The sequence below is a fragment of the Canis lupus genome, chromosome 13 (assembly GCF_003254725.2).
Source record: "Canis lupus dingo isolate Sandy chromosome 13, ASM325472v2, whole genome shotgun sequence".
Taxonomy (NCBI): domain Eukaryota; kingdom Metazoa; phylum Chordata; class Mammalia; order Carnivora; family Canidae; genus Canis; species Canis lupus.
Genome location: NC_064255.1, coordinates 18,336,821 through 18,364,696, shown reverse-complemented (window position 1 = coordinate 18,364,696; position 27,876 = coordinate 18,336,821). Strand labels below are relative to the sequence as shown.

The window sequence follows — 27,876 nt, the reverse complement described above, 5'->3', positions numbered from 1 at the left end:
TGGTGCAGATAGAGGATGAGCGATCAAAGCCCCGCCGGTACTTCCTGCCGCCCGGACGCTGTATATAAGGTGATGAGCGCGCGGGCTGCGGAGACGCCCCGGAGCGCTCGCCCCGCCGCCGCCGCCGCCGCCGCCCCGCGCCCCGCGCCCCGCGCCCCACGCCGTGCCCCGCGGCCGCGATGAAGCCGCTGCTGTGCTGCGCGCTCCTGGTAAGTCCCCGCCCGCCGCCTCCCGGCCTCCGCCGCCCGGACCCGCTCCCCGGAGCGCGCGGGGCGCGGCGCGGCGCGGCGCGGGCAGGATGCAACCGGGGCCCCCTCGCGGGGCTCCTCGCGCGCCTCTCGGGGGGCCCTTTGCCCGGGGGACCTCTGCTGGGCTGTGCAATCCGGGAGGAGCTCTAGCTAGACCGACTCCGGTGCAATATGATATGCATCCACGTTCCTTACTTACTCTCTTCTTTGCAGATGATCCGCCGCCCTCAAGGAGTTTTTGCTCAGTTAGTTGCATATTATTACTAGTACTACCACTGCGAGGATTAATTTATCGTTTTAAATATGTAGGTAGATAAAGGGGTCGCGTAGAAGCAGATGCCAGGCCTTTGAACACTATGACAGCTAGGATAAAGTTTGGATAGAGTGAACATGGTGTGATGCACCCTTAGGCTCATCACCCGCCCCCCACAACCCCACTTAAGCGAACGTTAGGGGAAATTTTGCATAACTGGCACCAGAGAAAAAGATCATGCACACAAATGCCTGCCTACACATGCATATATAGATTTCATGGCTGTGCAATTTAACATTCTAATACAATTTTATTATTGAAATGGTTTATTCCAGTTCTCAACTTCGATATAATGTGGAAGACACTGGTGGGCTGATGCCGATTATGTTCCAAAATAGATTTAAATAATTGAAGTTCAGCACTAAATAGGGCTACAAGATGTTTTTAAAGTGCTGTTTGGAAAGAAAGAGAGGAGTCTTTGTGACTTAGCTTACTTTTTTTTTTTTTTTTTTTGAATTTAGAGTTTTGGCCAATCAAGCTAATAAGATTTGTTTGTAGATTATTCTATATGTCACTAGAGTGTTGAATACAGTAAGATGTGAATGAGACATTCACAAGAGGATAGGAAAACCCATATTTAAGCCACATATGTGTTGAACATGTTGGAGTAAATGCTTGAGTTTCAACATCCAGCCCACAAATAGTGAGTAGGCAAGGAAGTCTTCCAGTTAGTTCCCAGGATACACAAGCATAAATAAGGAAATAAATAGCAAAGTCACTAAAGAAAATGTAGGTTAGACAGGAGTGCACAAATGAGAATCTTAGCTACCGCTAAGATCTTACGTATGTAAGATATAATATATAAAATAACTCCACCAGTACAGATACTAAGTAGAACTTTTCAAAAAGTAAACCTTTATTAAAGCATAACATACACAGAGAATTGCACAACTCATAAGTGCCTAATAAAGTTTCTCAAAGTGATCGTTTATGAGCTAGCACCCAGATCAAGAAATACATTACCAGCACCCCGGGCTTTATCTGGGTCACTACTATGTCTGTAATCGGAGTAATCAATATTCTGACTTCTAACATCATAGATAAGCTTTCTTTGTATTTGGACTTTACATAATGGCTTCGTCACTTTTCTGTGTCTGGCTACTTTCACTTATGTTCCCTTTATGCGATCATTTTTTGCCATTGGTTGTACAATAGTTCATTCATTTTCATTGTATGGTATTCCATTGTATGGATGTACCACAATTAATGTAACCATTCTAGTGTTTTGCTAGTTTACATAACTCTGCTGTTAATATGGGGACATTAGTCTTCCTTGTCCTTTGTATTGTCAGATTTAATTAATAATAAACGTATGACCAAGGACTTCTAAATCTCAGAATTTCCCTTAAATAATGTATGTACCTAATCATAAGTGTTCCTAAGGAAGAAGTAAATGAACGTTGTGATATGTAGTCTATCTAGGGAGATAGATACGTACGTAGATAAAACTAATTGTGGATGATACAACATTATTAAAGGAGAAAACTTTCTATGTGCTTTGAACCTAGTGAATTCTTTCAATGAAGAAGACTTTCCCTTTCTGCAGTTTCTGAGATTGACTTTATTTGATAAATGATTGGAGACGGACACTGTACTTACAAGGAGTCCAGATGCCCTTTCATAAGCACCTTGGTGCAACTGTAAGAAGTAGAAGCATTAGAGGAATTTGTCCTTTGAGGCAGGCAGGCCCAGAGACTAGGGACAGAGTGGAAAACAGGATGGACACCATGCCTACTTCCATGAGCCTCACAGTCAAATGGAGGAGGTAGACATTGGAATATCAACTTTCTGTCTAATGAGAATAACAAAAGGGCAAGAGCTGGGTGTCCTGGGTGTATAAAAGATTCGCCCTCCAGGTCCTTATAAAGGAAGCTGCAGTGCAGTTGGGCCAAAATTCAAGTCCAGCAGTACCATCTACGTGACAAGTGACCATGGGCAAGTTACATCTTTCTTGTGTTTTTGCTTTCTGTAAAATAGACAGAATGTTATGCACACATGCAAGATAACTACATAAATCTCCTGCTGCCTATTACCAGTAGCTTCTAGAAGTCTGCTCACAGATCACTGTAGGTAAATCTAGACCCAAGTGAATTTTGTAAATGAAAAGCTGATGATGCTCAGAGGAGGGAGGGGAGAGGAGGCCAGTACCTATTACCTTGAAGGAGGACTAGAATGTTTCTATTGTTGCAGATAAAATCCAGGTGTCCTGAACCTAAGAAGTGGGAGAAAGTAAAATCATGTGGCAAAGTAGAATTCTAGATTGTTTCTAAGAGATCAGAGGATATGCCCTTAGGCAAGCAGTGCAGGGGCATGGCCACCAAGACTCCTGCCACAGTCACAGTCACGGGGCTCTCCGGAATGCTCACTAATGTGTCAAGCAGAGGCCATTCCATTCATGGGTGCTCAGGTACTCTGGGAGCATCCTGGCCTAGGCCTAGATTTTAACTGGTAAGTGAAACTTCCCACTGTGTAGTGCCCTGAACCATCCAATGGCCTTCTCAGAGTTAAGCTCCCAATTCATGTCAGGGTGATAAGACTTGGGGTGGAGCGTGGGGCTGAAGGGGTTGTGGGGAGGTAGATGATGTTTTTCTCAGGACAATTGCCTGATCTGTCCATCCATCAGAATAATGCCTTTCCTGGTTTGTTTTGTTGTTTATTTTGGTTTCCTTCCCCCTCATCCAATGATTGAGAGTATTTGTCTCCTTTTTATTTATTGGCTTCTTTACTTATTTTAAGAGAAAAATCACTCTGAAGGTTGTAGGAGAATCTGATGTATCTTCAGTCCCAAACAGTCCTGATCCCTGCCCCTAGCACCCATCAGCACAGTCTCCCAATTTCTTTTTTTTAAATTTTTTTAAATTAATTAATTTATTTATGATAGTCACAGAGAGAGAGAGAGAGAGGCAGACACACAGGCAGAGGGAGAAGCAGGCTCCATGCACCGGGAGCCCGATGTGGGATTCGATCCTGGGTCTCCAGGATTGCGCCCTGGTCCAAAGGCAGGCGCCAAACCGCTGCACCACCCAGGGATCCCCCAGTCTCCCAATTTCAATCTGATCTTTAATTTTATTTCTTAGTCTTAAACCACAGTTGTCAAATTCCATCGACTGGGGAAGAAAGCATTCTGTGCCAGATTTTTTTTTTAAGATTTTATTTATTTATTCATGAGAGACAGAGAGAGAGAGAGGCAGAGACACAGGCAGAAGGAGAAGCAAGCTCCCTGCAGGGAGCCCGATGCGAGACTCTATCCCAGGACCCTGGGATCACCTGAACCAAAGGTAGATGCTCAACCACTGAGCCAGGTGTCCCTCTGTGCCAGATGTTTTATCCACTTGGTTCTAGAAGGAGAGCTATGGCAGTGTCTATCAAAGGGGCACTAAACACACACTCAACTAGTCTAGTTCTCCTATCCACTAACCTGCCTGCTGGGTTTTGCCCTGAGCAACCCTCAGCCCCCCTGCCTGCATGTTCCCTATTCTGAAAGTTTTTTTCTGAAAAGTATTATTTCCTTCAGCATCTCATTAACCACTAGCATTTTTTTAAGCCCGAGTTTCTCCTTTGTAGTCAAAAAGAGGGAACTGGGAAATAGATTGCAGAGAAAGAGTAATTTTATAAAAATTTATGTTTGCATTATTCAAAGCCTTGACTAATGAGGCCTGGCTGCCCCTTATGTTGCTACCATGGAGCAAAAATGCCAAAATTATCAGTATATCTGTACGTTTTGCCCTGTAGGGCAGTAATTCTCAATCATATCACTTTTTTCATGCACGCTGAAAATAAATCCTTTGTAACAACTCTCTTGCTCTCCTGAAACAAAATTTAGAGTGCATATATTTTACCTACATACATAATTTTTAAAGTCAATATACTAGCATAACTATACTATAAAGGAGAAATAAAAAGAAAGTAGCTAATAATAAAATAAGCTTCACTGTAAGACATCATGAGGCAGTGACATGTTAGCATCTTTATGTGAAATTTCCATGAACAGACCACTAGGAACAAAGGCCAGAACCCATGTGATGTGCTGGGTTTCAGAACCATGATCAGTGTTGGCTTCCGTGCTGTGCTTTTCTGAAATGGCAAACAAATCTTGCTAAAGTTCTCCTTACTGCCAGAGATTGATTGATTGATTGATTGATTGATTGATTGATTTTGCCAGAGATTTAACATTCTAATGTTGGCTTTCATAATATTAAGTATGACACCCTATCCACCTGACCAATATTTTGGGCCAGGTGCCAATATTTGTACATTTCTACTGTGAAGGTTCGTATCAATATCTTCATGAAGACCCATTCTTAAGTGAGCAACAGAGATGAACTAGATTCATATAGTGACTCGTGGAGGTCCTACCTAAGCTCAGCTGAACCCACTTTCTCATTACCCATTTGGTTGGTTTGGGCATCAGGTATTCATTTTTGGTTTGATCAAGTTTACATGTTTGTAAAACATGCCAATGGAGAAGTCAAATAGACATTTGGATTCAAGGTTTCAGAGTATAGGAGAAGCCCGGGCTGAAGATAAAAATCTGGTCATCATTATACAGTAGGTTTTTAAAGCAGTAGGGAAAGGTGATTGCACATGGTGAGAGAGGAGAGAGAGAAGCAGCCCCAGAGCACATTTGCGATACTGATAGTCCGGTAAACAAAATGCAAATATGAGCAGTAATAGCAGCCATGTTTAGAAAAGAAAACAAAAATCAAAATAAAACTGAGCAACCCATAATAGCAGGAACTAGTGAATCGGAAATCCTAGCAACATCTGTAAACTATCTGTGCAAGAAGAAAGACTGAGGTATGGCCAACTTGAAATAGATACAAGGACAGTATTTTTATGTGACATGTAATTAGTTTTTGGAACTCACTACCACAGAATATTTTGGGGTGACTAGCATAGAAAGTCTAAAAAAAGAATTCTTTTAGACAGTTGTAAGGGATAAGAATAGTATTACAACACATTAGGTACGAAGCTCTGTGGTCCCCACTCCGTCTCACATTTACCTGGCCTCTCTAAATTAACGCCCCGAAGGCCAGAACAGCATGCAGACACACCAAAATGGTTTCTCCCAACTAAAGGTGGCATAACTTCCCAGGTATGGCCTGGGCACGTTGTTTTCACCCCAATTTCTGAGAAACACCTATATCAGCCTGGCCATAATGGGTAGGCGATGCAGGAGGAAATGAAATGTCCTTCCTAAAGCCCTTCTAAAAAAAAAAAGAAAGTAATGTGCTCCTAATGGTCTTGATTTATTACTTTCTTATTTTGATTTCTTAAAAATTTGCCTCTCTAAAATGATGTTTTAATACTGTGAAGATGTGAAGCATCGTCTATAAAAATAAAAAGAAGAGCCTTAGGATTTTACTTCAATTTTGTCCATATCTTGGAAGCATTTTCCATCAGGACTTCTTAAATAATCAACTATAAAATAGGAAAATGGGAGTCAAGATGGATTTAGATTTAAAACAAGACCGTAATTCATCTAAACTTTCTGGCTGCCTTGGTAAATTCAATTTTCTCCCCTGGTCTTTGATTCAAAAAACCTCAATTTCCTTCCCATGTAATGGTACTTTCTTGTTCAAAAAGTGATTTCTTTTATTCTTAGAAAATACGGTTATCAGGAACCTATTCTTTAAAAAGTTCCTCCCACCATCAATTTGCAATAACACCACCACCAAAAAAAAAAAAAAGAAATGAAGTAATTAGGAATTCAACTGGACATAGTGACAGTAAGATCACTCCAGTGGCAGGAAGCCAAGTTCTGTCTTAGTCTGCAGTCCGACTGGTGATGCCAGCAATGTGAGATTTTAACTTTACTATCTCTAAAAACTGTTGGATCATTATACTGTACACCTCAAATGAATATAACACTGGATATTAATTATACTAGAATTAAAAACCATAATCATAGAAATAAATAAATAATAGGGGTATTGGATCAGGTGATATGCAGGAGGTCTGCCTTAGTTTTAAGCTTTTGTCATTAAAATAACAAATTGAAGATACACTAATACACCGAACATGCAAAAACCAAAAGGACTTATTTATGAAAAAAATAATCGTAAAGGAATGTTTTTTAAAAAAATCTATTTTGTTGGGGCGCCTGGTGGTTCAGTGGTTGAGTGTCCACCTTTGGCTCAGGTCATGATCCCTGAGTCCCAGGATCCAGTTCCACATCAGGCTCCCTGTGGGGAGCCGGCTTCTCCCACTGCCTATGTCTCTTCTCCCACTGCCTATGTCTCTCATGAATAAATAAATAAAATCGTAAAAAAAAAAAATCTATTTTGTTGCAGTTGCCATTTTCTTCTGCCCAACTGGCTTCTCATATAAGAAATTCTGTTTAAGTCAGTGAGATCCCAGAGGAAGCAGCTTTTGAAATGTTACCTCCTTTTAAGTAGTGAGACTTATTTGTTTTAAGATCACAGATTATTCTTTTAAACCATAAAACATTTTCTCATTTGGAAACAAGTCTTTCTTGTCGTTAGCTAGTATGCAGAGAAGTCCTTAATGTGGGTATTTTTCATATTCCATTTAGCCAGAAGCCAGATCCAAGACATTCCCTCAGGACTTACTAAAGAGGTATAATTTTGGTTGCTAGCAATCTCCTTAGACTCATTGCAGAATTTTCTTTGCATTTGTCTTCACAAGGAAGTACTTGACAACTACCCATGGCTCTTTAGAATAAATGTCAAACCTTTGGGCAGAGTAGGCATGGTAATAGGTTAAATATTTCCCTTGAGGACTACATCAGGCTGATAGACATAAATCTCTGCTCCCATACATTGTTTTCTTTTTTTTTTTTTAAGATTTTATTTTTAAGTAATCTCTACACCCAACATGGGGCTCGAACCCACAACCCTGAGATCAAGAGTCACAGGCTCTATGGACCGAGCCATTCAGGTGACCCCAGTCCCTTCTTTTATTATTGAGTAAAAAGAAGAGAAAATCAACTGGATTGTGCTAAAATAAAGGTCCTCGAGAAAGTATGACTGATGTTTTTTGATCAAGGATGTAGTTGTTAGGGCTGCTTGTAAATAGTTCTCAGTCCTCCCTTCTCGAAGCATAAGACTGTGCTTTCCAGTCTTTTGGTGAGGGTGGAGGATGAGGAGAGGATGCAAACAGTGCCAGCCACCGACTTGAGCGTTAAAATGATATGTCACTCCACGAAAGAATACTTAAGTGAGGACCTATGACCCCCTCCTCCAACTTTTTTTTTCTTTCCCTCCTCCACAGTGAACCAGCCATATTCTAGATATTGGTGGCTTTATCATCTTAGATCCTGGACAAAGGACAATGCTAATAGGTTTCAGTGGATGCACTAGGAATATAGCATGAGTGAGAAATAAACCTTTGTTATATTTAAGCCACTGAAATTTTGAAGTTGTTTCTTAGCACAGCATAAAACCCAGCCTGTCCTGATGGACACAGTAGCCAGACCCCAAGTATATCAGCTCATTGAGCGGCAGGAACTTCAAGGAGCATTTAAAATCACAAATGTTTACACCTGTGATTTTATAGGGTTTTTTTAAAAAGATTTTATTCATTTATTCATGAGAGACACAGAGAGAGAGAGAGAGAGAGAGAGAGGAAGAGACCGAGGCAGAGGGAGAAGCAGGCTCCCTGTGGGGAGCCCGAAGTGGAACTCCATCTCAGAATCCCAGGATCTTGCCCTGAGCCAAAGGCAGATGCTCAACCACTAAACCACCCACCCAGGTGCCCCTAAACCTATTATTTTAGATTATCAATTGAAACTCCTTCTGTATCAAAGATATTGTTAGGGGTGTTCATGAGAAGGACTTCTTTCTTCTAATGCTAAAAATTCAAAATTTAGGGAACTAAAATTATGTAAAAGCTTAGCTGGGCTGCAAATGGAAGGGTCAACAGATACCTAACAGTAGACTTTAAATCAGACACCCTATTATGTGAGAGTAAGAAAACAAGGATCAGTCTTTTCTCTTCATTGCTTCCAACTGACCCTTCTTTCATACAGGTTCACTGCCATCTTTCATCAGGATGACCCATTGAAGCTGAGCGGAGGAAGGAAATCCTAAAATAGAAAGACACTAATGATACTTAGAATATGTTTTGTAAATGAAAGTCACACACAGGATTTCACTTAATTTGCATAGAAAGGCTCTGATGTGGAGATTAGTATCTATTTCATAGACATAGAAACTGAGGTCCAGAGAAGTGAAGTAATTTTTTCTTAGGTAACCTAGCTGAGTTTGTTTGTCCTATAAGAATTTACATCTAGTAGCTCGAGTCCAGTGGGACACAAAATATCTATAAGTTAGAGCCAAGCTTCTGTGGGTGCCTTCACACCCAGTGATCTCTTCTCTGCTGAGGTTAAAAGAACCCCAGCTGAGGCCCCTGAGTGTCAAATATTTGAGACAACCGATTCCAATGTAATTTCCATCTTTTTTCCTCTTTTTTTTTTCTTTTAAAATTAAATGCCTTGGCCTCCTTACTAGACATGAGTTAAAAGCCCAGATGCCTTAGGAAACACAGCATGAGGCTAACTCACATTTTAGTACTTTACTAGAAACTACAATCCTAGGAAATGAGGAGCGAGTGAAAGAAGAGTAAGGTGGAAAAGGAAGGAGAGCACTTCAAGAGGGCACATTACCAAGAAGCTACTGCTTAGTATAAAGTACCTCTCAGGTGCTGAGGTGGCTCAGTCAGTTAAGTGCCTGCCTCTGGTTCAGGTCATGATCCCAGAGTCCTGGGATCGAGTCCTGTATCAAGCTTCCTGCTCCCTGTGCTTGTGTGTGAGCTCTCTTTCTCTCTCTGTGGCAAGTAAATAAAAAATTAAAGTACGTCTCAGTTTCATAGCACCATTGTCCAGAGAAGTTGTGGAAACTATTGTATTTTAGGACAAGAGAGGGAGAAGAATTTATTCAGCAGGATAGATGGCTGGCTGGATAGAAAGACAGACAAGATGGATACATAGATAAGATGCATAGGTACAAGGTAGATCTTATTGAACTTTATGTTGTGTTGTAGTTGATTACTTCTGTGCCTCTCTCCTTTGTAAGACTGCAAGTTCCCAGAGGCAAGAGCCATTTGTTAAAGGGCTTAGATTTAAACAGGATTGGATTGAATCCCAGCTCACGTGTGTACTGGCCCTGTGACCTTTGACACATCACTAAAGTTCTGTGAGAGGCTATTTCTTTGTCCATAAAATAGGGATCATCATATCTCCTCAGAGATTGGCGAAGGGGATGGATGTTAATAGCATGTGAAGAAAAGGCTTAGTATAGAGCCTGCTATATCATAATATAATGCACTAAGCTAATATTATTCCTGTATCACCTGGGGCTCCTAGAATTTCACGTGTTGGAGGCACACAGTAAATCCCTCCATGTTTAACTCATACCCTATTTTGTTCCATTTCTATTTGTAGTTTCTGTTCCATTTTATAATCACTACAGCTTCTCGAGCCTAACTTTTTCTCACCAGCTGCCCTTAACTATATGCTGATTGGACCTCAATCCAGATCATTAATAACCAGAAGAGATTAATAAAATGTGAGTAATGTATTATCTTCAAAGAAAAGCACTATAGAAATAAAAAGGAATTTTAAAAATTGGTGTTCAAAATGATCAACATACTAAAATGTGTTGCCAGTTGTCAGCCCCAAATGCCAAGGACAGCAGGTGAAATACTCTTAAGTAATGCTTATTAAGTGGACCTGAATGGACATAATTATAGAGAAAATTGCAACCAGCTCTGCGGTTGAGTTGAACTTTTCAGAATTAATATTCAATCTCAAATCTGGTGATTAACAGAAGCCAAACATGTGAGATTTCTACATACCTTTCTGGGAAAGTCTTAAGTTTACCTGTATTGCTAGTTCTTTTGCTTCAGATTTTTTCTTTTCACTTGTGAATCTATCAAACTCAGCTGTCTGTAAAACTCCTCCAAAGTGCCAGAAGCATCACAAGCAAATCTGTCCTGGTAATTCTGGTTGATTCCAAACATAAACAATTTACTGCTAATTAACTTAAAAGGTTTCAAACAGCTAAAGGAAACTTCTGAAGGGAACAAAAAATTGCTTTGAAAGTTGAAGTTTACCTGAGACAGTTCTTCAGCCCCAAAGGAAGCAAAAGAGTGTAGAATCTGGCTCAGCGATTCATCTAACAAATCATAATTCTTCGTGTTTCCTTTCCCGTTTGCCTAGTATTAGCTGTTGGCAGCAAATCAGTTCTGTATAGATGAACAGATTTAATTCATTTGCTCTTACTTCTTACTTAGAGACATAATCCTCAGCCAAACAACTGGCTATTGTGAAAATTATTAAGCAGTGGGAGACCCTTAGGTGGGGAACTGGCAGCAGCAGATAAATCTCTCAAATGAACTACCCGCTTTTTTTCTACATTCGCATTTAAAATGGAAGCTAAATGCAAATAGACAGTACCTGCAAAATGCCATGGGAGATGAAAGATACTTTAAAAAAATGTTTCCTAGAGGCACATTGTGTTATCAGTATCATTTTACAGATGAGAAAATTGCAGATTTTTTGCTTGTTCTTGCAAATTTACATGTTGGGTATTTGTGTGCACACATCATCACCAGTAATCCTAATTACACACAGTAAGCATTCAATGTGCCTATTGAACTGAATAAAATTAAATGAGATATATTGAATACTTGATATATGTGTAAGATACCATGGTTAAGCATATAAGGAGTATGGAAACAAATTCTTTTCTATCTGATCCCCCTAAGCAAATCCATGAAATTGCCTTGAAAATATTTGAAATAGACCAAGAAAATGATACCAGTTGGGAAGATACTGAAACTAATTTTTTAAAAAATCACTTTTTCTAGAGATAATTAAGAATAGGGTAGATAGTCAACTTCCGACACATCATAGGTGTGTTAACTTCCTACTGCACAGGAAATTTCAAAATGTCTTCTGAAACGTCTGGTTCAAAATATCTCCCATTTCCCACCTTCTGTATAATTAGTATATGTAATAATGCCTCCTACTTGTCTGGGAGCTTATTCTTTACCAAGTTTATTTGTGTACCTTCTTTTATTCATTTGAAATACAACAGTTGTACAGGGATAGTTAAAATAAGGTTTATTCTCATTTTAGAGGTGAGATAGTGGCTCAAGGTTTCTAAACCTGGTGGTCACACTGAGTTGGAAGCTTGGTATTCATAGTCTAAATGTAAGTTCCCAGCTAAAAGTGCTCTTCTTGGGCAGCCCGGGTGGCTCAGTGGTTTAGCGCCGCCTTCAGCCTGGGGTGTGATCCTGGAGAGGGGGATCGAGTCCCATGTTGGGCTCCCTGCATGGAGCCTGCTTCTCCTTCTGCCTGTGTCTCTGCCTCTCTCTGTCTCTCATGAATAAATAAATAAAATCCTTAAAAATAAAAGTGCTCTTCTTAATTAACATTGATCTAATGGCCAAGATACATACTTTTTAGAATTTGTTAAGTTATCCATTTAGCATTCTTTTCAAAACACTGTGAAATTCCTTTTTTACCTTCTCTTTTTTCATCCCATCTTGCATATAAATTCCAGGGTTAACTTTTTGTCCTTTTATGCTTATATGCAATATCCGTAGGCCATCTGACCTTTCTGCTCATAGAGCCATTTATGTGCTCTTAACCCTGAAACCTGTGTCTTTAGCTGCCTTTGTCTCCTAAATTCCCAATACATATATCCAGTTATCTAGTAGATATCACTTTGAGTCTCATAGATGGAAAATGTCCCAAGGTATATTCATTTTCTTTCTCCATAACTGTCTTCTTCTCCTGGCATCAGTAATTAATGACAATACTACATACCTAATAGTTCAAATTCATGGGTATGTTCTTCAATCGCTTTTTCTAGGGCATCTTCTCCATGCAATCAGTCAACATATCATATCTATTCCTTCTCCTCCCTTATCAGTGCCTAACTTCAGTCCCTTATAATTTCTGACCTGTTTCTCTGCTGAGTCTTTTCTTGATCCTCTTTCTCCTCTCTTCTGCTTCCAATTGATTTGCAGTGATTTATGAGTATTTTATATCAGGCTGGGCTTTTAGATGAATGTTCCTATGAAACAGGAACATTAACTTATTCAACTCCATCATTTAGAGGTATTTCTACAGCATAGTAATTGTTTCAGGAAGGGTTTGTTGATTGAATAAATGAATTATTTAAGCAATGGAGGAAAAAGAGAATGGGCTACTACACTGTAAAACTATAGAAAATCAAATACACTAAACTTCATAGGAAAATAGTTTAAAAAAAATAAGCTTTATAGTTTATACTGCAAGAGATCTATAGGAAATTCACCATGATATGTGTCCTGAATGTCTCCCTTCTTGGCTAAAATGAACTGTAAAACGGCATGGTTTCTAAACTGACCAGAACTTTAGCTAACTCTGGATAGTCCTCAAATAGTTCTCTGTGGCAAAGATCATGACGAGAGATCACAAAAGGAACTCCCAAACCAAGTAGTTATTTCAGGCTGTGCGTGGGCTCCTTTTAATGAATTTTCCATAAACAGAAACCCACTGGGTCACTCATGGTTCTGTATACCAGAGAGCAAGCCCAGTAGTATGGAATTTGCTGCATTGCATAATGTAAAAATAAACTTGTTAGAGAAAGTGTATTCTTCACTTGGCCTTTAGGATGAAACATAGACCAGTAGAGTGTTCTAGTCAAATCACCATCTGAGAAATTTCTATCTCGGTGGCTTGGACCAGTAAGTGCTAGTCTCAGTACAAAGAAGAGTCAATGTCAGTTCATCTGGACTTCAGGAAGGCTTTGGTTGATCTTCCATGATCTCCTAACTCTGTGCTCTTGGGTCTAAATGAAAAATAAGCAAATCAGGTCTTACTTTTAAACTATGCATGAAGGCTATAGTATAAGTGAGAGCATCTGGTAAATGTTAAAGGATTTGACCAAAAAACAGTATTATATGGCACATGCTCTGGGTTTGAATTCTGCTTCCACTAATAATGACTGTGACCTAGGACAGTTAGTTACTCATTCGAAGACTCATTTTTGTAGCTGGTAGAACAACAACAACAACAATAATAATATCCTAATGTAGGTACAAATCAAAATATTATAAAGGTTATTTTTAATTCTACTGCCTATCACAGAGTAGAGATTTGATGCATGTATGTTAGAATGGGATAGGCAAAATAGAATTCCATCTTCATATTGTCCATTTTTTGTTACCTGCAAATATCATTACCATACCACTCTACTTCCTAAATATTAAGAATTCTAATTAGAAATTTTGATTGGGACTAAGAGTTGGATGATTAACAAGAAAATCAATTAAAACATTAATACTAAAAAGTATACACATATACTATAAACTAAAACATTTAAATAAACATTCATTCACCTGTAATTTGAGATTTGGCCAAGGCTTTTCCTGGAATCTGGGTTTGCTAACTTAAGTCCTATGCTATCTTTCTTTAAAAAAAAAAAAAAAAAAACATGTTTTATAATATATATGGCCCATGCATTTCAATTTTGGCCCTTAAAGACCTTTATGAAACAAACTGAGTATTCTAGACGTTTACCCCATTTTGTTTTTACAGTTGTCTCAGCTACTCCAAATTCTTTTGTTTTTTTAAAGATTTATTTATTCATGAGAGACACACAGAGAGAGGCAGAGACATAGGCAGAGGGAGAGGGAGAAGCAGGCTTCATGCAGGGAGCCTGATGTGGGACTGGATCTGGGATACCAGGAACACGCCCTGAGCTAAAGGCAGGCGCTAAACCGCTGAGCCACCTAGGTGTCCCAGCTACTCCAGATTCTATAATAGATTGTTTTTGCTTCTTTGTGGCTCATCTTTATCAAGTCATTCCCAAAGCATTTTTCCTAGAAAAGTAATTTTTTTCACACCCCTGTTGATTGATTTGCATAATATTTGACTGAATTACCTAAGGATAGTTACAACCATAGCATGTACAGATACAGAGATAAAACTAGCATAACAGATTCAGCAACAAACATGCAACTGGCTTTTGTGAAGTACCAACATCATGGTAAGAGCAGATGAAAGATGGCATGTCAGAAGACAAGGGATGGCTGAAAAGTCAGGGTACTGGGGCATCAGTTGTTGGTTCTACAAAAAGGAGTAGTAGACATGGGTGAATGTGAAAAATGGAGATTGGAAAAGGGGGTTCTGAGATCCAAAGTGGTTTCACAAATAAAACAGTGGAGCAAGAAATAGGGAGTTAAAGCAAGAGATTTGTTTCCAAGGCCATTAGCTAATTAAATGCTGTCAAACCACGGAATATTATGATGGTAGCTTGAAAGGACTTTAAAGAACAAACAATTCAACCCACTCACCACCACCCTTACTAACATTTGATAGATGAGAAAAGATGGTTGGGCTGACATAGAACATTCTTTAACCTCTGTCCACCATGAAAAATGGAAGGGCAAGGAGAAGAACTAAGCTATTAGACATGGCACTTTAAGTGACCTTTCAAGGAAAGAGGCACCAGGGCTTCAGGAAAACTAGATGGAAGCACTAAATTGGAGGAGTCCCAGATTCCCTCAAGCAAAAGTGGTCTACCCCAAAGGGTGTATGCATAAGAAATGGGAGGAGGAAGAAAGAAAAAATAAAGAGAAAAAGGAGATGGAGCCAATGTTAAGATGATGTGTCCTTCTATGGCATCTTTTTCATTGCTTTTCCAGGAAATGCTGAAGAAAGTAAGGGACAGGACTGACATGAAGAGCTCCATTGATCTTGCCCATCCTCTGTCCAGTAACTGGTTCCAGAAATTCTGTGCGGGAATTAGGGCTAACCAGAGATTAAGACCTCACCGTCCAGTTTTGGCCACACAGTTCTGTCTTTTTACCATAGTGGAAAATTTTCAAATAAAACACAGAGGCCCAACAGAAGTTGCTAAAAACAAGTTATTTTGCAGTTCCTCAAGGCCTTCTGATTTGCAAAAATATATATGATAATCCCAATGCGGTGGCCTTGGAGAAATTACCTTCACTAGTATAATTGCCCTCTAATCCTTAAATCAACCTTATTTATTTATGTCTCTGTGGATTCCTTTCACCTCAACTTCCCTGTATTTTGAAGAAATGGCAACTAATTTCTTATGCATGGTTCCTGGAAACCAACAGTGTCATGTCCAGTTGCCTAGAAAAATATAAATTGCATCAGCTTTCTTGGTCAGATCTTCAATTTATGTGGCTCCTTCTAGTGAGAAACACAAGCACTGGGGGTGTGGGTTCCCATCCCATCCTATCATTTCTTGATAAGGGAGAAAATAGTCAGCTGATGAGTAAATGGGCACAACTAAGCCATGTTGAAATGAGAAAGGGGGATTGATGGGGAATCAGGCTGGAGAAAGTCTTAGGAATTCTAGTTCTACCAAGATGGGGCTCACTCAGTTGTAGCACACAAGATAAAGGTGTTCCTTTGCACCTCAGAGACAAAGCTCTTAAAAGTGACATAACCTGTAAAAACAGTCTTTCAGAAAATCAAAGGTGAACAGTGAGAGAAAAAAAGCATTTCTCTTTGCTTCCATGTGTCTGCAAGTTGCACTGGGAAAACTTCATTCCCTAATATTGAAGATTTTAGGAATATTTAAGCCAAATTCACACAAGGGGCCTTGAAAGAGGTAGCATCATCTACTCAAATGACCAAGTAGCTACAAGGCTTTTCCATCTTGCTCTGTTTCCCTCAAAACATATAATTATTTATTTCTTCACTTCTTTGCGGTCTTTCCCCTCACTAGACTGTGAACTCCTTGAAGGCAACAGCCATCTTGCCTTTTGTGCACCACTCTATGCTAAGTTCATTCTACAATGCCTGGTACACAGTGGATGCTCACCAGATGCGTGTTGAATGAATAAATAGATTCCATATTTCTGAAAGCTTCAGAGCAAGCCAGAGTTTCCACCCACTATTGGTCCATTTCTTCTTTCTCCTCATGTTGATGAGCTTTGTCTGAGCCAATAGAAAGTCCCTGGGGAAATTCAAGGACTTTTTTCCCTAGAAACCCTCAGGTCATGAAAGTGTCTTGAGAAGGCCCCCAGAGCAGCCCTGATTTTGCATTGTATTCCACTTTTTGTTAGGTAGGAGTCCTTTATCTCACAAGACTCTGAAGATTGTTCATGGCCCAGTGTGAGATATTTTGGGTTTTTTTTTTCTTTTGGCTTATCAGCTCATATTAGGTCTAGTCAGCTTTGATGCTTGTCATGTTCCAGTAAGAAGTGAATGTGTTGTTAATTAGATGAAAATGCCCAAATGCTTATGAAAAGGGCCATTCTTTACCTTTGTCACTCCAAATTCATAAGGGAGTGTTGTTTCCATAGCTGGGCATGCTTTTCCCAGGTCAAGGGGCTCCTGTGAAATTTCCTGGGTTCTATAAAGAAGAAAAGTTTGGAAAAAATTACTGTGTTTGGTCTGCCACTTCCCCAAAGCCTGAAAATAGTCTATGTTGATCCCCGTACCATAAACAAACAATAAAAACCAAATGAACCACCCCCTACACACAAACAACACTGTGTCTTCTGAGAGTGTGCTTTCGGTAATTAGTGTGAAGAACTACTTCCATGTTCCCTTGAAGATCTAGAATATGAGATAGAGCACCCAGGTGGAGCTGCCCTCCCAAGCAGCACCCTCACCCATGAGATTTTCTCACCTGCTGTCTTGGACCTATTCCTGATTTTATGTATAGAAACTTTTGAAACCCTGCCTGTTCCCTGAGGTTTTTCCCAACCAACGTGAAAAGAGGTGGTCATTTAATTTTCTTGTCACCATTTACCTGCAAGAGTCAAGATAGGGCTGTAGGATGTTCTGGAGAAAATATCAGTCTTAAAAGTCTTGGAATCTTTCCATGAACTTCAGGCTCCATGAGGACAGGGGTTATGTCTCATCTGTTAGCATATTCCTGTGCATTCTTGATAGGTGTTCAGTGCCTGGCTGGTGCATGATTGAATGAATGGATGGATGGTCTGGACGACTGTTAATGTAATCATGCAGTCTTCACACATCACCAGCTCTTTATTTCACTATACATCAAGTCTTAGAATGGGAAAACTGAAAGAGAGATACGTAGTCCTAAATATAGCTACAGTGATCCCCCCCATTTAAATGTTAGTCTCTCCACCTCCCCCTCCATACTTCCAATCTCTTTGACTTGCTGATTTTTTTTTTTGTACACTTACCTTCTAACATGTAATTTATCTGTAATTATTCTCTTACCCACTACTCCACTGGACTGTACACTTTGCCAGAGCAGGGAGGGTTTCTTGACTGTTTTACTCAACAACTGCATTCTAATTGTTCAGCACAGAGCTTGGCACATATTAAGGGCTCAGTAGCTATTTGTGAAGTGAATAAATGAAAGAATAGTTATTGAGTATGGACTCCACGCACTGGAGTCACTGCAGGAGTATTTTTTAATCTCTAATCCCAGCTCCACACCCGCGGAATCAGAATGGGTAGGGTTGTGAATCCCAGGAGTCCGCATTTTTATCGGGGAGTCTAGGAGATTTCTGGTATAGCTATTCTGAGGCCTACTAATTCATCCAACTCATTCATCTAGACATCCTGAAACCCAGGGAGATTAAACATCCTATTATCTATGAGCCTGGGTTTACTTAAATCAATGTGTGCTGCCACCCCCATCTTGGTCTTTGAAATTAAGCTACGAGAGGCAAAAATGACGGCTTCTGAACTCACTTTCTGTGGTGCAGCCCTGTAGGCAGGAGGGTAGTCAGGGACTTTCTGAGTCTAATGATGCTTTTGCACAGAAGAGCCACCCTATCTAACAATGCTAACATGCCATTGTTTCCCTCTCTCCTAGTTCCTGGACATCTCCATTAAATGGACCACCCAGGAAACCTTTCCTCCAAAGTACCTTCATTATGACCCAGAAACCTCTCGCCAGCTGATGTGTGACAAGTGTCCTCCTGGCACTTCTCTGAAACAGCACTGCACAGCAAGGCGGAAGACTGTGTGTGTCCCTTGTCCCAACCACTACTACACGGACCTGTGGCACACCAGTGACGAGTGTCTATACTGCAGGCCGGTGTGCAAGGAGCTCCAGTATGTCAAGCAGGAGTGCAACCGGACCCACAACCGTGTGTGCGAGTGTGAGGAAGGGCGCTACCTGGAGCTTGAGTTCTGCCTGAAGCACAGGAGCTGTCCCCCTGGCTTTGGAGTGCTCCACGCTGGTACGCATCGGCTTTCAGCATGCGACAAAATTAATGAGATCATACAAAGTCAGGTAGTACTGAAAGTTTAAGGGAACACTTTGCGTCCTGGTGATATTATAGGATAGCAAATTGCAAAGGTAATAGAACCTGCTAGGTACGTCCTGTGTGTCTGGCTGGCTGCCAAAGGACCATTCCTCAGAAGAATACTTTGCCACTACTGGGCAATTTAGTGACAGATCTCAAATGCAGCAAATGGGTCTCTAATGAGATGCGTGATGGAGTGCTCCTTTTTAAAGGGATATGCTCTGAGTCGCACTGTTCATGGTTGATACATACCTCTGTGTTTCCCTTCAGCATGGACAGCTTCAAACTACAGTGCTTTTTGACAAACATCAGAAATTATAATTGATACCAAGAGAGTAATTAGGCTGATATTAATGAGGCTCTGGAGTGCTAACAATAAGCAGTTATAATTAATTATGTAAAAAATGAGAATGGTTCGGGGAAATGCATTTCATTATTAAAAATGAAGTTAGTTCTTCCCTTGGCATGGGAGTCGAGTGTCTATGAGGATAAAGACCAGCAGTATCTCTAAAATGAGCTTATTCTTTATCATAGACAAAACAGATTGTCAAGCCAAGAGTAAGTACTTGTCTACAAACAAAAGTACTTTCTCTTTTTGCATTTTGAACAGCACAGGTTAGGGCCAGTGTGCATTGAATCTTATAAAGCTGCAACCCACATTCTTTCCTACCACATTCATGAAGCTTCAATGCAGTCTATATCCTCTCGTGACTTGGGAAAATTAAGAATATTCACTTCCTCTCCTTTCCTTTTTTCTCCCACTTTTCTGGAGGAAGTAGTAATCAGTATAGATTCTGATTACTCAGTATGAAACAGTGTATCTCACCCCCAGTGCTACTGACATTTGGGGCTGAATAATTCTTTTTATGCGCAGCTGTCCTGTGCATTGTAGAATGTTTAGCAGCATCCCTGGTCTCTAGCCACTAGATGCCAATAGTATTCCTTCCCTAGTTGTGATGACCAAAAATATCTCCAGACATTGCCAGTTGTCCCCTGGATGCCAAAATCACCCCTAGTTCAGATCTGCTGGTTTAGAGGATGCTAATTATTTGTAATTATTTTAACTTTCAGAAGTGGTGTTCTACCACTTCTACATAGCCTAAATTATTCAATGACAAATACTTTAGGTTTAAAGGCATACAAAGGAAACATTCAAAAGTTGAAGTCTATTTCATTGCCTGAATTGTGAATTGTATAAAAATAATTACAGGAGGTGCAAATTGCATGAGTGTCCCTTAAAATGTCTCCATCATGAGTATGAAGAAATTGGTGAGACTTCCTAGCTTTTATTGCATGATGCTTTGGGATTCAAAAGCTAAACCAAATTGTAGGGGGTAAAACTCACCCAACAAAACCAAATCCATTTAATTCAATTCAGTTAAGTTGTATATGCAGAAAAATTAATTAAGCAGGGGCTCTATAGCTTGGAAACTAGAAAAATTTGGAAAATAATGGAAATGGCATTTTCTCACATCAGCATGAAAATTTGTTTGTGGAATGAAGCAAGCAGGCAGCCAGAAGACAGACAAAAAGACACATTTTATTTGTGGCACCACAGTGGGGCTTATTTACCTCTCCCTCCCTAAAAACCCACAGAGCAGTTCCTCATGGAAAATAAGAGGTTTCCAGTCCAAAGAGAAGGAGGACTATGTAGTGTTATTCCAAAAAGTATTAACCATTCCTTGCCGCTGTTGTTTTGAAGTCAGATTATCCCTTTTCCATGTTTTACCTATGCCATTCTGTGTGTGCGTCCTGTAATTCTTCTGTCCTTTCTTACGGCTGGCATGATGACATCCTCAATTGGAAAGCAGACCTCCCCTCCCCATTATGGTGTCTCACATTTTGCCTGTCAGATTATACCTTTTACCTTTATTTCCACTGACATTAATAAGGCAAAATCATTTACTTAGTTGGATAAACCTTTTTTTTTTTTTACAGAAAGTTCTAACAATGATAAAAGAGGGAAGTCCTCTTCAGAAAGGTCATTATATAAAGCCTCCCAAATATTTTAAGAAACTTTTCCTTCCATTATTCTTGGATTCTGTTAAAGAACTTTACAAATTACATTACCTGAAAGAATGTCTTATATCTTTGACATTGTCATTGGGATGTGTGGCAAGACCCAAACCATGGGTCTGAAGAATGATAAGATTCTTGAAGAATGATATCTAAAGAATGATACGATTCTTCTGAAGAATGATAAAATTCTTCTGAAAAATGATAAGATTCTTCTTTACGCAATTGGCTTTCCAGAACACGTGGCAGTTGGCCGAGGGAGACTTAGATCCAGATGGCCAAGTCCACTTATTCCCAATATGTTAGCAATGAAAGAATACTATGGAGGCCTTGCCAAATACCTCTGCTTATGATATTGTAGGAACTGGTGTGAAGTTGGATCCCACTTAAGGTGAGAGGTATAGTAAGAAAGTATTAAACAACAACAAAACTTAGACCTCTGTGGAAGGTTTTCCCTAATACAATGTCACTGCAATGCTGGAAACGGCACATGAAAATTTCAGGCCCGTGGTTTGCCCCTTCCTCTTTTTTTTTTTTTTTTTTCCTGCCAGCCCTTTGTCATTTTTACTGGTCAACGCATCATCAATTCCTTTAGAAGAAGTAGGAGCTGAAACTAGAACCAAATCGTTTTGCTCTTTCTTTCCTTCTTTCTTACCTCTGGTTTTGATACAATGAGGTGGGAGGTTTGAATTTTTAATAAATGAAGTTTATTAACTTGCTGTTCCTTTCATTTGTCCCTTTTGTATTTGTTATCTCGCCTGAACCAGAATTGGCCTGGAAAAAGTACATTTGAATATTGAAGTCTGAATCTGTTCAACTAGCTTACACTAGATGGAGGTATTTTCATATGCAAATACCCTGTAATGTATAATCTAGCCACACATAATAAAGTCAAGGGTTTGAAGGTATTTATCTTTAGTTGTTGACTGGTTCAAGTTTTTCTAACTAGCGAGTTCTCCAAACTTATCATGTATCTTTCCACCATGAAATAAAATGCCCTTGCAATCACCCTTCCCTGAAATTTTACTGATGGTGCTCTTTTAAAACTCAATAGTTTAAGCAAACGGTATATCATTTCCCATTTACTGTGTAGCTTAACTGCAGGCTTACGCTTTTAAGTCAGTGATCAACTTTATTGCCACCTTCAAAAGTTTATTATAATGTTGTAAATTTTTACTTCTCAAGGTTAGCATACTTATGAGTTGCTTCAAAATTAGGATTCAGGAAAGACAGAACTTCAGGAGGCACCGACTGGAATTTAACAACCTAGCATTCAGTGGGTACTAATTTCAAAGAATGATATTACAGCAGATATACACAGCAGTTATCTTCATGATTTTCTAGAAAGAAATGTGAGAAGAATATGGTTGGCAGCAAGGCCTCATGGATGCTTCAGCACAGGCAGGACAAATGAACACCCTTACTCTTTCCTTCCCTCTCATTTCGTGTTTTGTAGGTCACAGCAAAATATATTTGTGTTTGTATTTCAGGGAAGGGAGACCACCTAAGGGGTTACTAACTAAAGGTTTTGTTCTCTAACGAGGTGAAAAATGCCTAAAGTTTTGTGCAACATAATAGTAGAAGTAAAAACCAAGTTAGAAGTCTTTCCAAAATGTCTTAAGAGGATGTCTGCTGTGCAAGTGTTTGTGAAGAAGGTGCTAAATTGCTTGGTATTTTCTGTAGGAACCCCAGAACGAAATACAGTTTGCAAAAGATGCCCAGATGGGTTCTTCTCGAATGAGACGTCATCTAAAGCACCCTGTAGAAAACACACAAACTGCAGTGCATTTGGTCTCCTTCTAACACAGAAAGGAAATGCAACTCATGACAATGTATGCTCTGGAAACAGTGAATCGACTAAAAAATGTGGAATAGGTAATTATATTTCTACCTCTTCTTAAATAATTATACCTTCTTAAATTTCTACCTTCTACTACCTCTGAATTAGATACAAGACCCTCTGGCTACCTTCTTAGCAAAACTCATGTTTTTTCATTCTTGAACATTAACAGGCTAAGACTGTTCTGTGCATTGCTGCTAATGCCACAAGTCAAAATCTCTCCAGAGGTCTTACCTTGTCATGATCATGCTCCCAAACTTGACTTTGTCCCTTTCACACTTGACTCAAATCTTACCCATGGGGAATAGGGTGATGCAAAGATTATATCTAAAGTCAAATTAGCAGTCAACATTTTAGAGGTTTCTTTTAATAAATTATGCATTTTTAATCAGTTTTAAGAATAAAAACCGGCAACTAAGAAGCACCATGACATAGACTGGTAACAAATCAGAAAATGCAAATCTGGCTTGTTACCTATGGTATTACTACCTCTATGGCACTGAAGTGATCAGTTCCTCTGGTTGTCCTAAACTCTATTCAGGAAGGGTCACTGCTCCAAGCTCATTATGTGAATGTATCCCGTGTTGGTGTCATTCCTACAACTTGACTAATCTCAGACATTCTATCAAGGATGCATCACACTGAAGATGACCTGCCTTTTATCATTTAACCAGCTTGACCACCCCCCCCCCAGGCATTTTTTTGTATGACACAGAAGAATATGAAACATAGGACTGTGAGCTATTTAAGATTCAAACCCAGTTCCAACATTTTTTCACCATTTCATCAGAATCTTAGACCAGCCATTTAGCCTTTCTGCTTTCCTATTCAAACAATGGAATGAGGGAAGGAGTGATAAGAGGAGGGACTTTGACCTTTATCATTCTCTTTATTTAATTCATTTTAAATTTTATTTTTATCATTGATTGAGCACTTACTGTGTGCCAGGTACTTTTGCTATATGAGATTTAATCTTTACAAAAACACTGTGAAGTTTGCTTAAGTTCAGTATAGGTGATGAAGAATCAGAGAAGATTCATCAGGTCTGATGAATCCGCAGACAAACTCTTAACCTCTGGGATAAACAGATTCTACCCAGACACTCAGGCCATTGTATCTCTTTTTCTAAGTGGCATATTTTTTGTGTTTATTTTCCCACTTAATGTATGTTTTTACATCTATATCTATTACTATATCTATATATTACTATATATATATATACTATATCTATATCTATTACTCTATTACTATTACTATATATTATCTATATCTATCCTTGTTCTTAAAGGTAAACTAAGTGTTTATGTGTGTGCAGAAAATGGTATACTACTCTAGATTACTTTTCACACTCCTCTAAAGACAGTAATTATATTTGTTTTGACACAGATCTTGACGTAACTTGTGGATGCTAGCTAACCCTCTAACAGGATATTTAATATTTACATGAAAATAGGTTAATGCGTACTTCAAGTCATAGAATTTTTGCTGCAATTAATTTACAGCAATATTTTCATTAGACATTTGTTAAAATCTCCCCCCACCCAAATGCCCTAAAAGGACATTAGAAAGGACATAAACCCAGTTGAGTTGACAACCTGCCACTAAGACCCAGCCAACAGAGGGTTGATTTTATTCGAACTTCACATTTTTAACACGTTAGATTTTGAAAAACCCTATTGTGATGGCTTATTTATGTCTTGCCCACTGGACTTCCAAGAATCCAGTTGCTAAGTAAATCTTGGTTTTCCTACCTTTAGATGTCACCTTGTGTGAGGAGGCATTCTTCAGGTTTGCTGTTCCTACAAAGTTCACTCCTAATTGGCTCAGCGTCCTGGTAGACAATTTGCCTGGCACCAGAGTAAATGCAGAGAGTGTAGAGAGGATAAAACGGCGACACAGCTCACAAGAACAGACTTTCCAGCTACTGAAGTTATGGAAACATCAAAACAAAGATCAAGATATAGTCAAGAAGATCTTCCAAGGTATGGTAACCTGAAATAAACAAATCAAACAAATCAAAGATACCCATTTATCATTAAGAAGACTAGGTACCTGTTTAGTTGTGTGGATGATGTTTCCCTTTGGGAATTATTATTGGACTAAAATATTTTCACCAAATGATTGTGTAGAAGCTATCCCTAGAGCGGTCATCCACGGTTGTAGTGTCACCTCCTCCATACCCCCAAATGCTTTTTAAAGTATATTGAACACTCTAAACCAAGAGATGGTCCATTTCACATACAGGACCTCAGGAATTCCACCTCTAGATCCCTTAGCAGTTTTATTAGCATTCCCTCTGGCCTACCTGGATGTTCTTTACACACTTTGGATCTTATCTTGCATTTCCACCAAGAAGCTATGTTGTATTTATTTGTATTCATTTGGTAGTTCTCTCCAGAGAGCCTCCAAGTGTCTTACAGATGTCCTCTCATTAATCCTCACAACATAGCCTATTTTAAAATTACCATTTTAATAGCATATGTTGTGAGGATTAATGAGATGAGGTCCGTAAAGTGTTTGAGCTTCTTAGAGAAAGAGGTTAGTTAAAACCAAGTACGCTCATGTTATAGGGTTTTATAAAGAATCTCCTTTAGAAACAATGTGTGTGTGTATGTGTGTGTGTGTGTGTTATGATGGGAAAGAATCCAAAGGGGAAAAGGAAGTTTCATGCAGTGTGGACTGTAAGCTTTAGAATATACAGTGGAAAGAATCTGGACTTCGGTTAGCATTGGAGCACCTGCCAGAAAGAAGGAGGAAGGTTTTCATAGTGCAGACAGTGTCAGTGAGAAACCCATCTACAATTTACCTGCAGGTAGATGACTGAGGAGTTTTATACTTCCCCAAAAGCCTCAAGCATCTGAAACTGAGGCCTGTTATTTTAGGAGACTAAGATCTTTGACAGCTGAATGCTTTCACTTGTGCAGAGTAAAGTTTTCTTCTGTTTTGGCAAACAAAATGTATTCTTTGAAAGTATAATTAGCCCTGAAGCAAGTAAAAAAGGGGGCGGGGGATGTGGGGTGGGATAGAGAATCAGAGACTGTTAGAATTTTACGGGGCCAAATTCTCTATTTTAAAAATGAGGACATTTCAACCCAAAAAGATGAACTGACTTGCCTTAGGGCTCACAGACAGTAAATGACTCATGTCATTAATGGAAATGTTAGATACTCTCCCTTACATTTATGTAGCAGCTCATTACTGAAATACACTCTAGGCCATATAGATCCTACCATTCTTTGCCCTCATTTTATTGGGTTTTTCAGATCTCCTCCTCCGTAGTTATTATCCTCTTGTGCTATAAATTATCTTGGTTTTAACTAGCCCTTTTCTCTTCAAATGGGGTATATACCAGATATCCACTAGTTCAAGTTTATATTAAAAAATGGCTAACTCGAATACTTTATTTCTATTTTTCTGAAATGTTATGGTTTTAATTTTCCCAATTTTTCTTAGAAAACTGAGTGATGTGTCTATAGTTTTCTATTGTTCATTTCCAAAATTAGGGCTTTTTACAAAGCTTTGTTGGATGCCTAGAATACATAAAGCATATTACCCTTTACCACAAAATAATATTCAGCTCAGTTCTCACAAATAACTAGCATCACTTAGGCCTCCCTTCCCTCTCAAAAAAAAAAAAAAAGGAAAGAGGTTATCCTTAAAATAAATTTACGAAATTCTAGGAGAACCTCCTTCAGCCTCATGATAGTTTTGTGCTGGTGGCTTTAGAATATACGTTATGTGAACATCTCTTTGGGCTTTTGCTTTATGCAGATATTGACCTGTGTGAGAACAGCGTACAGCGGCACATTGGATACACAAACCTTACCTTCGAGCAGCTCCGCAGCTTGATGGAAAGCTTACCGGGGAAGAAAGTCACCACAGAAGACATTGAGAAGACGATGAAGACATGCAAATCAAGTGAGCAGATTCTGAAGCTGCTCAGCCTGTGGAGAATAAAAAATGGTGACCAAGACACCTTGAAGGGCTTAATGCATGCTCTGAAGCACTTGAAGCCATACCACTTCCCCAAAACTGTCACTCAGAGCCTGAAGAAGACCATCAGGTTCCTTCACAGCTTCACTATGTACAGATTATATCAGAAGCTATTTTTAGAAATGATAGGGAACCAGGTCCAATCAGTAAAAATAAGCTGCTTATAACTGGAAATGGTCACTGGGCTATGTCCTCATAATAGACCAGATCCAATGAATGAGTAAACTATTTCTCAGGCACTTGTTGGGGGCGGGGGGTACAGTGATTTCTTTCTCATCGCCAAGGACTAGATCTGGCCACAGGGCACAAAAGGAAACAATGGTGTGGAGAAAGAACTAACGTCTCCCCAAAAAAGTTTATCCAACTGATAGATCTGGTCCAATATCTACTGACTATATTTTCTCTTATTACTGCTCGCAGTAATTCAACTGGAAATAAGAAACTAGATTCCATTGTGCCTTACTAAATATGGGAATGTCTAACTTAAATAGCTTTGAGATTTCAGCTGTGCTAGAGGCTTTTATTAGAAAGCCCTATTTTTTTTCTGTAAAGTTACTAATATATCTGTAACACTATTACAGTATTTCTATTTATATTCATTCAGATATAAGGTTTGTACATATTATCATCCTAAAGGGAAATTGTATAAGACAATTTTAGAAAGAAAAATATATGTTCTGTTTATTATTATGACAAATGAGAGATAAAATATATTTTTTAATGGAAAGTTTATAGCATCTCTTAATAGGTACGGCCATCCTTCCTGTGTGGAGTGTTTTTGTAATATACTTTTACCTGTATAAGCTGTAATATCATTTTATAGAAAATGCATTATATAGTCAATTGTTTAATGTTGGAAAGTGTATGAAGTATAAATTATCTGAATATTAGATGCTCTGAGAAATTGAATGTACTTTATTTAAAAGATTTTATGTTTTTACTATCTAAACATCATTAAAGTTTTCAAATTATTTTTCATTGCTTTTCCTCTTGCTTTTATTTGAATGGGACACTAATGGGTCTGAGCTGTCACAATTTTCCTTGTTCTTTTATCATCAGGACCACCTGAAAATTGTTAAAAATGCAGATTCCTGGACCGATTTATTGAGAAGCTGGGGAAGAGGACAGAAACTTGTATTTTCAATAAGTTCCAAAGAAACTTACCACATTGAAATTAGAGAATTTCTGAAGTCAAGAGTAGCATATAGGTGGTGCAAACCACTTACAACTGCCAT

The 27,876-nt window shown here is 39.1% G+C and overlaps 1 protein-coding gene and 1 long non-coding RNA gene across 4 annotated transcripts in view; one reads left to right on the top strand and one right to left on the bottom strand.

The window, feature by feature from the left end:
- The first annotated feature begins 72 nt into the window (after nt 1–72).
- On the top strand, nt 73–27,619 carry TNFRSF11B (TNF receptor superfamily member 11b). Its single transcript, XM_025451022.3, has 5 exons — nt 73–209; nt 18,357–18,726; nt 22,492–22,683; nt 24,406–24,630; nt 26,420–27,619. Exons 1-5 carry the CDS (start codon nt 180–182, stop codon nt 26,806–26,808), a joined length of 1,206 nt encoding a protein of 401 aa, XP_025306807.1. The 5' UTR covers nt 73–179; the 3' UTR covers nt 26,809–27,619.
- Nucleotides 1,397–27,876, bottom strand: part of LOC118354188 (uncharacterized) — a 285,418-nt gene continuing 258,938 nt past the window's right edge. For 2 of the 3 annotated variants that reach the window (XR_004814213.2, XR_004814214.2), the window contains 5 exons: nt 26,475–26,592; nt 24,400–24,572; nt 16,820–16,910; nt 10,636–10,767; nt 1,397–10,524 (listed from right to left, as the gene is read on the bottom strand). This is a non-coding gene — a long non-coding RNA (uncharacterized LOC118354188). The remainder of the gene's footprint in view (nt 10,525–10,635; nt 10,768–16,819; nt 16,911–24,399; nt 24,573–26,474; nt 26,593–27,876) is intronic. The other variant, XR_007401522.1, reaches the window with a different exon arrangement.

Bases quoted from the DNA above. Each gene is read 5' to 3' on its own strand.
- TNFRSF11B (XM_025451022.3), top strand. From the start codon at position 180: ATGAAGCCGCTGCTGTGCTGCGCGCTCCTG. The intron at 18,727-22,491 runs GTACGCATCGGC...TATTTTCTGTAG, and splicing joins CTTTGGAGTGCTCCACGCTG to GAACCCCAGAACGAAATACA. The intron at 22,684-24,405 runs GTAATTATATTT...TCCTACCTTTAG, and splicing joins GACTAAAAAATGTGGAATAG to ATGTCACCTTGTGTGAGGAG.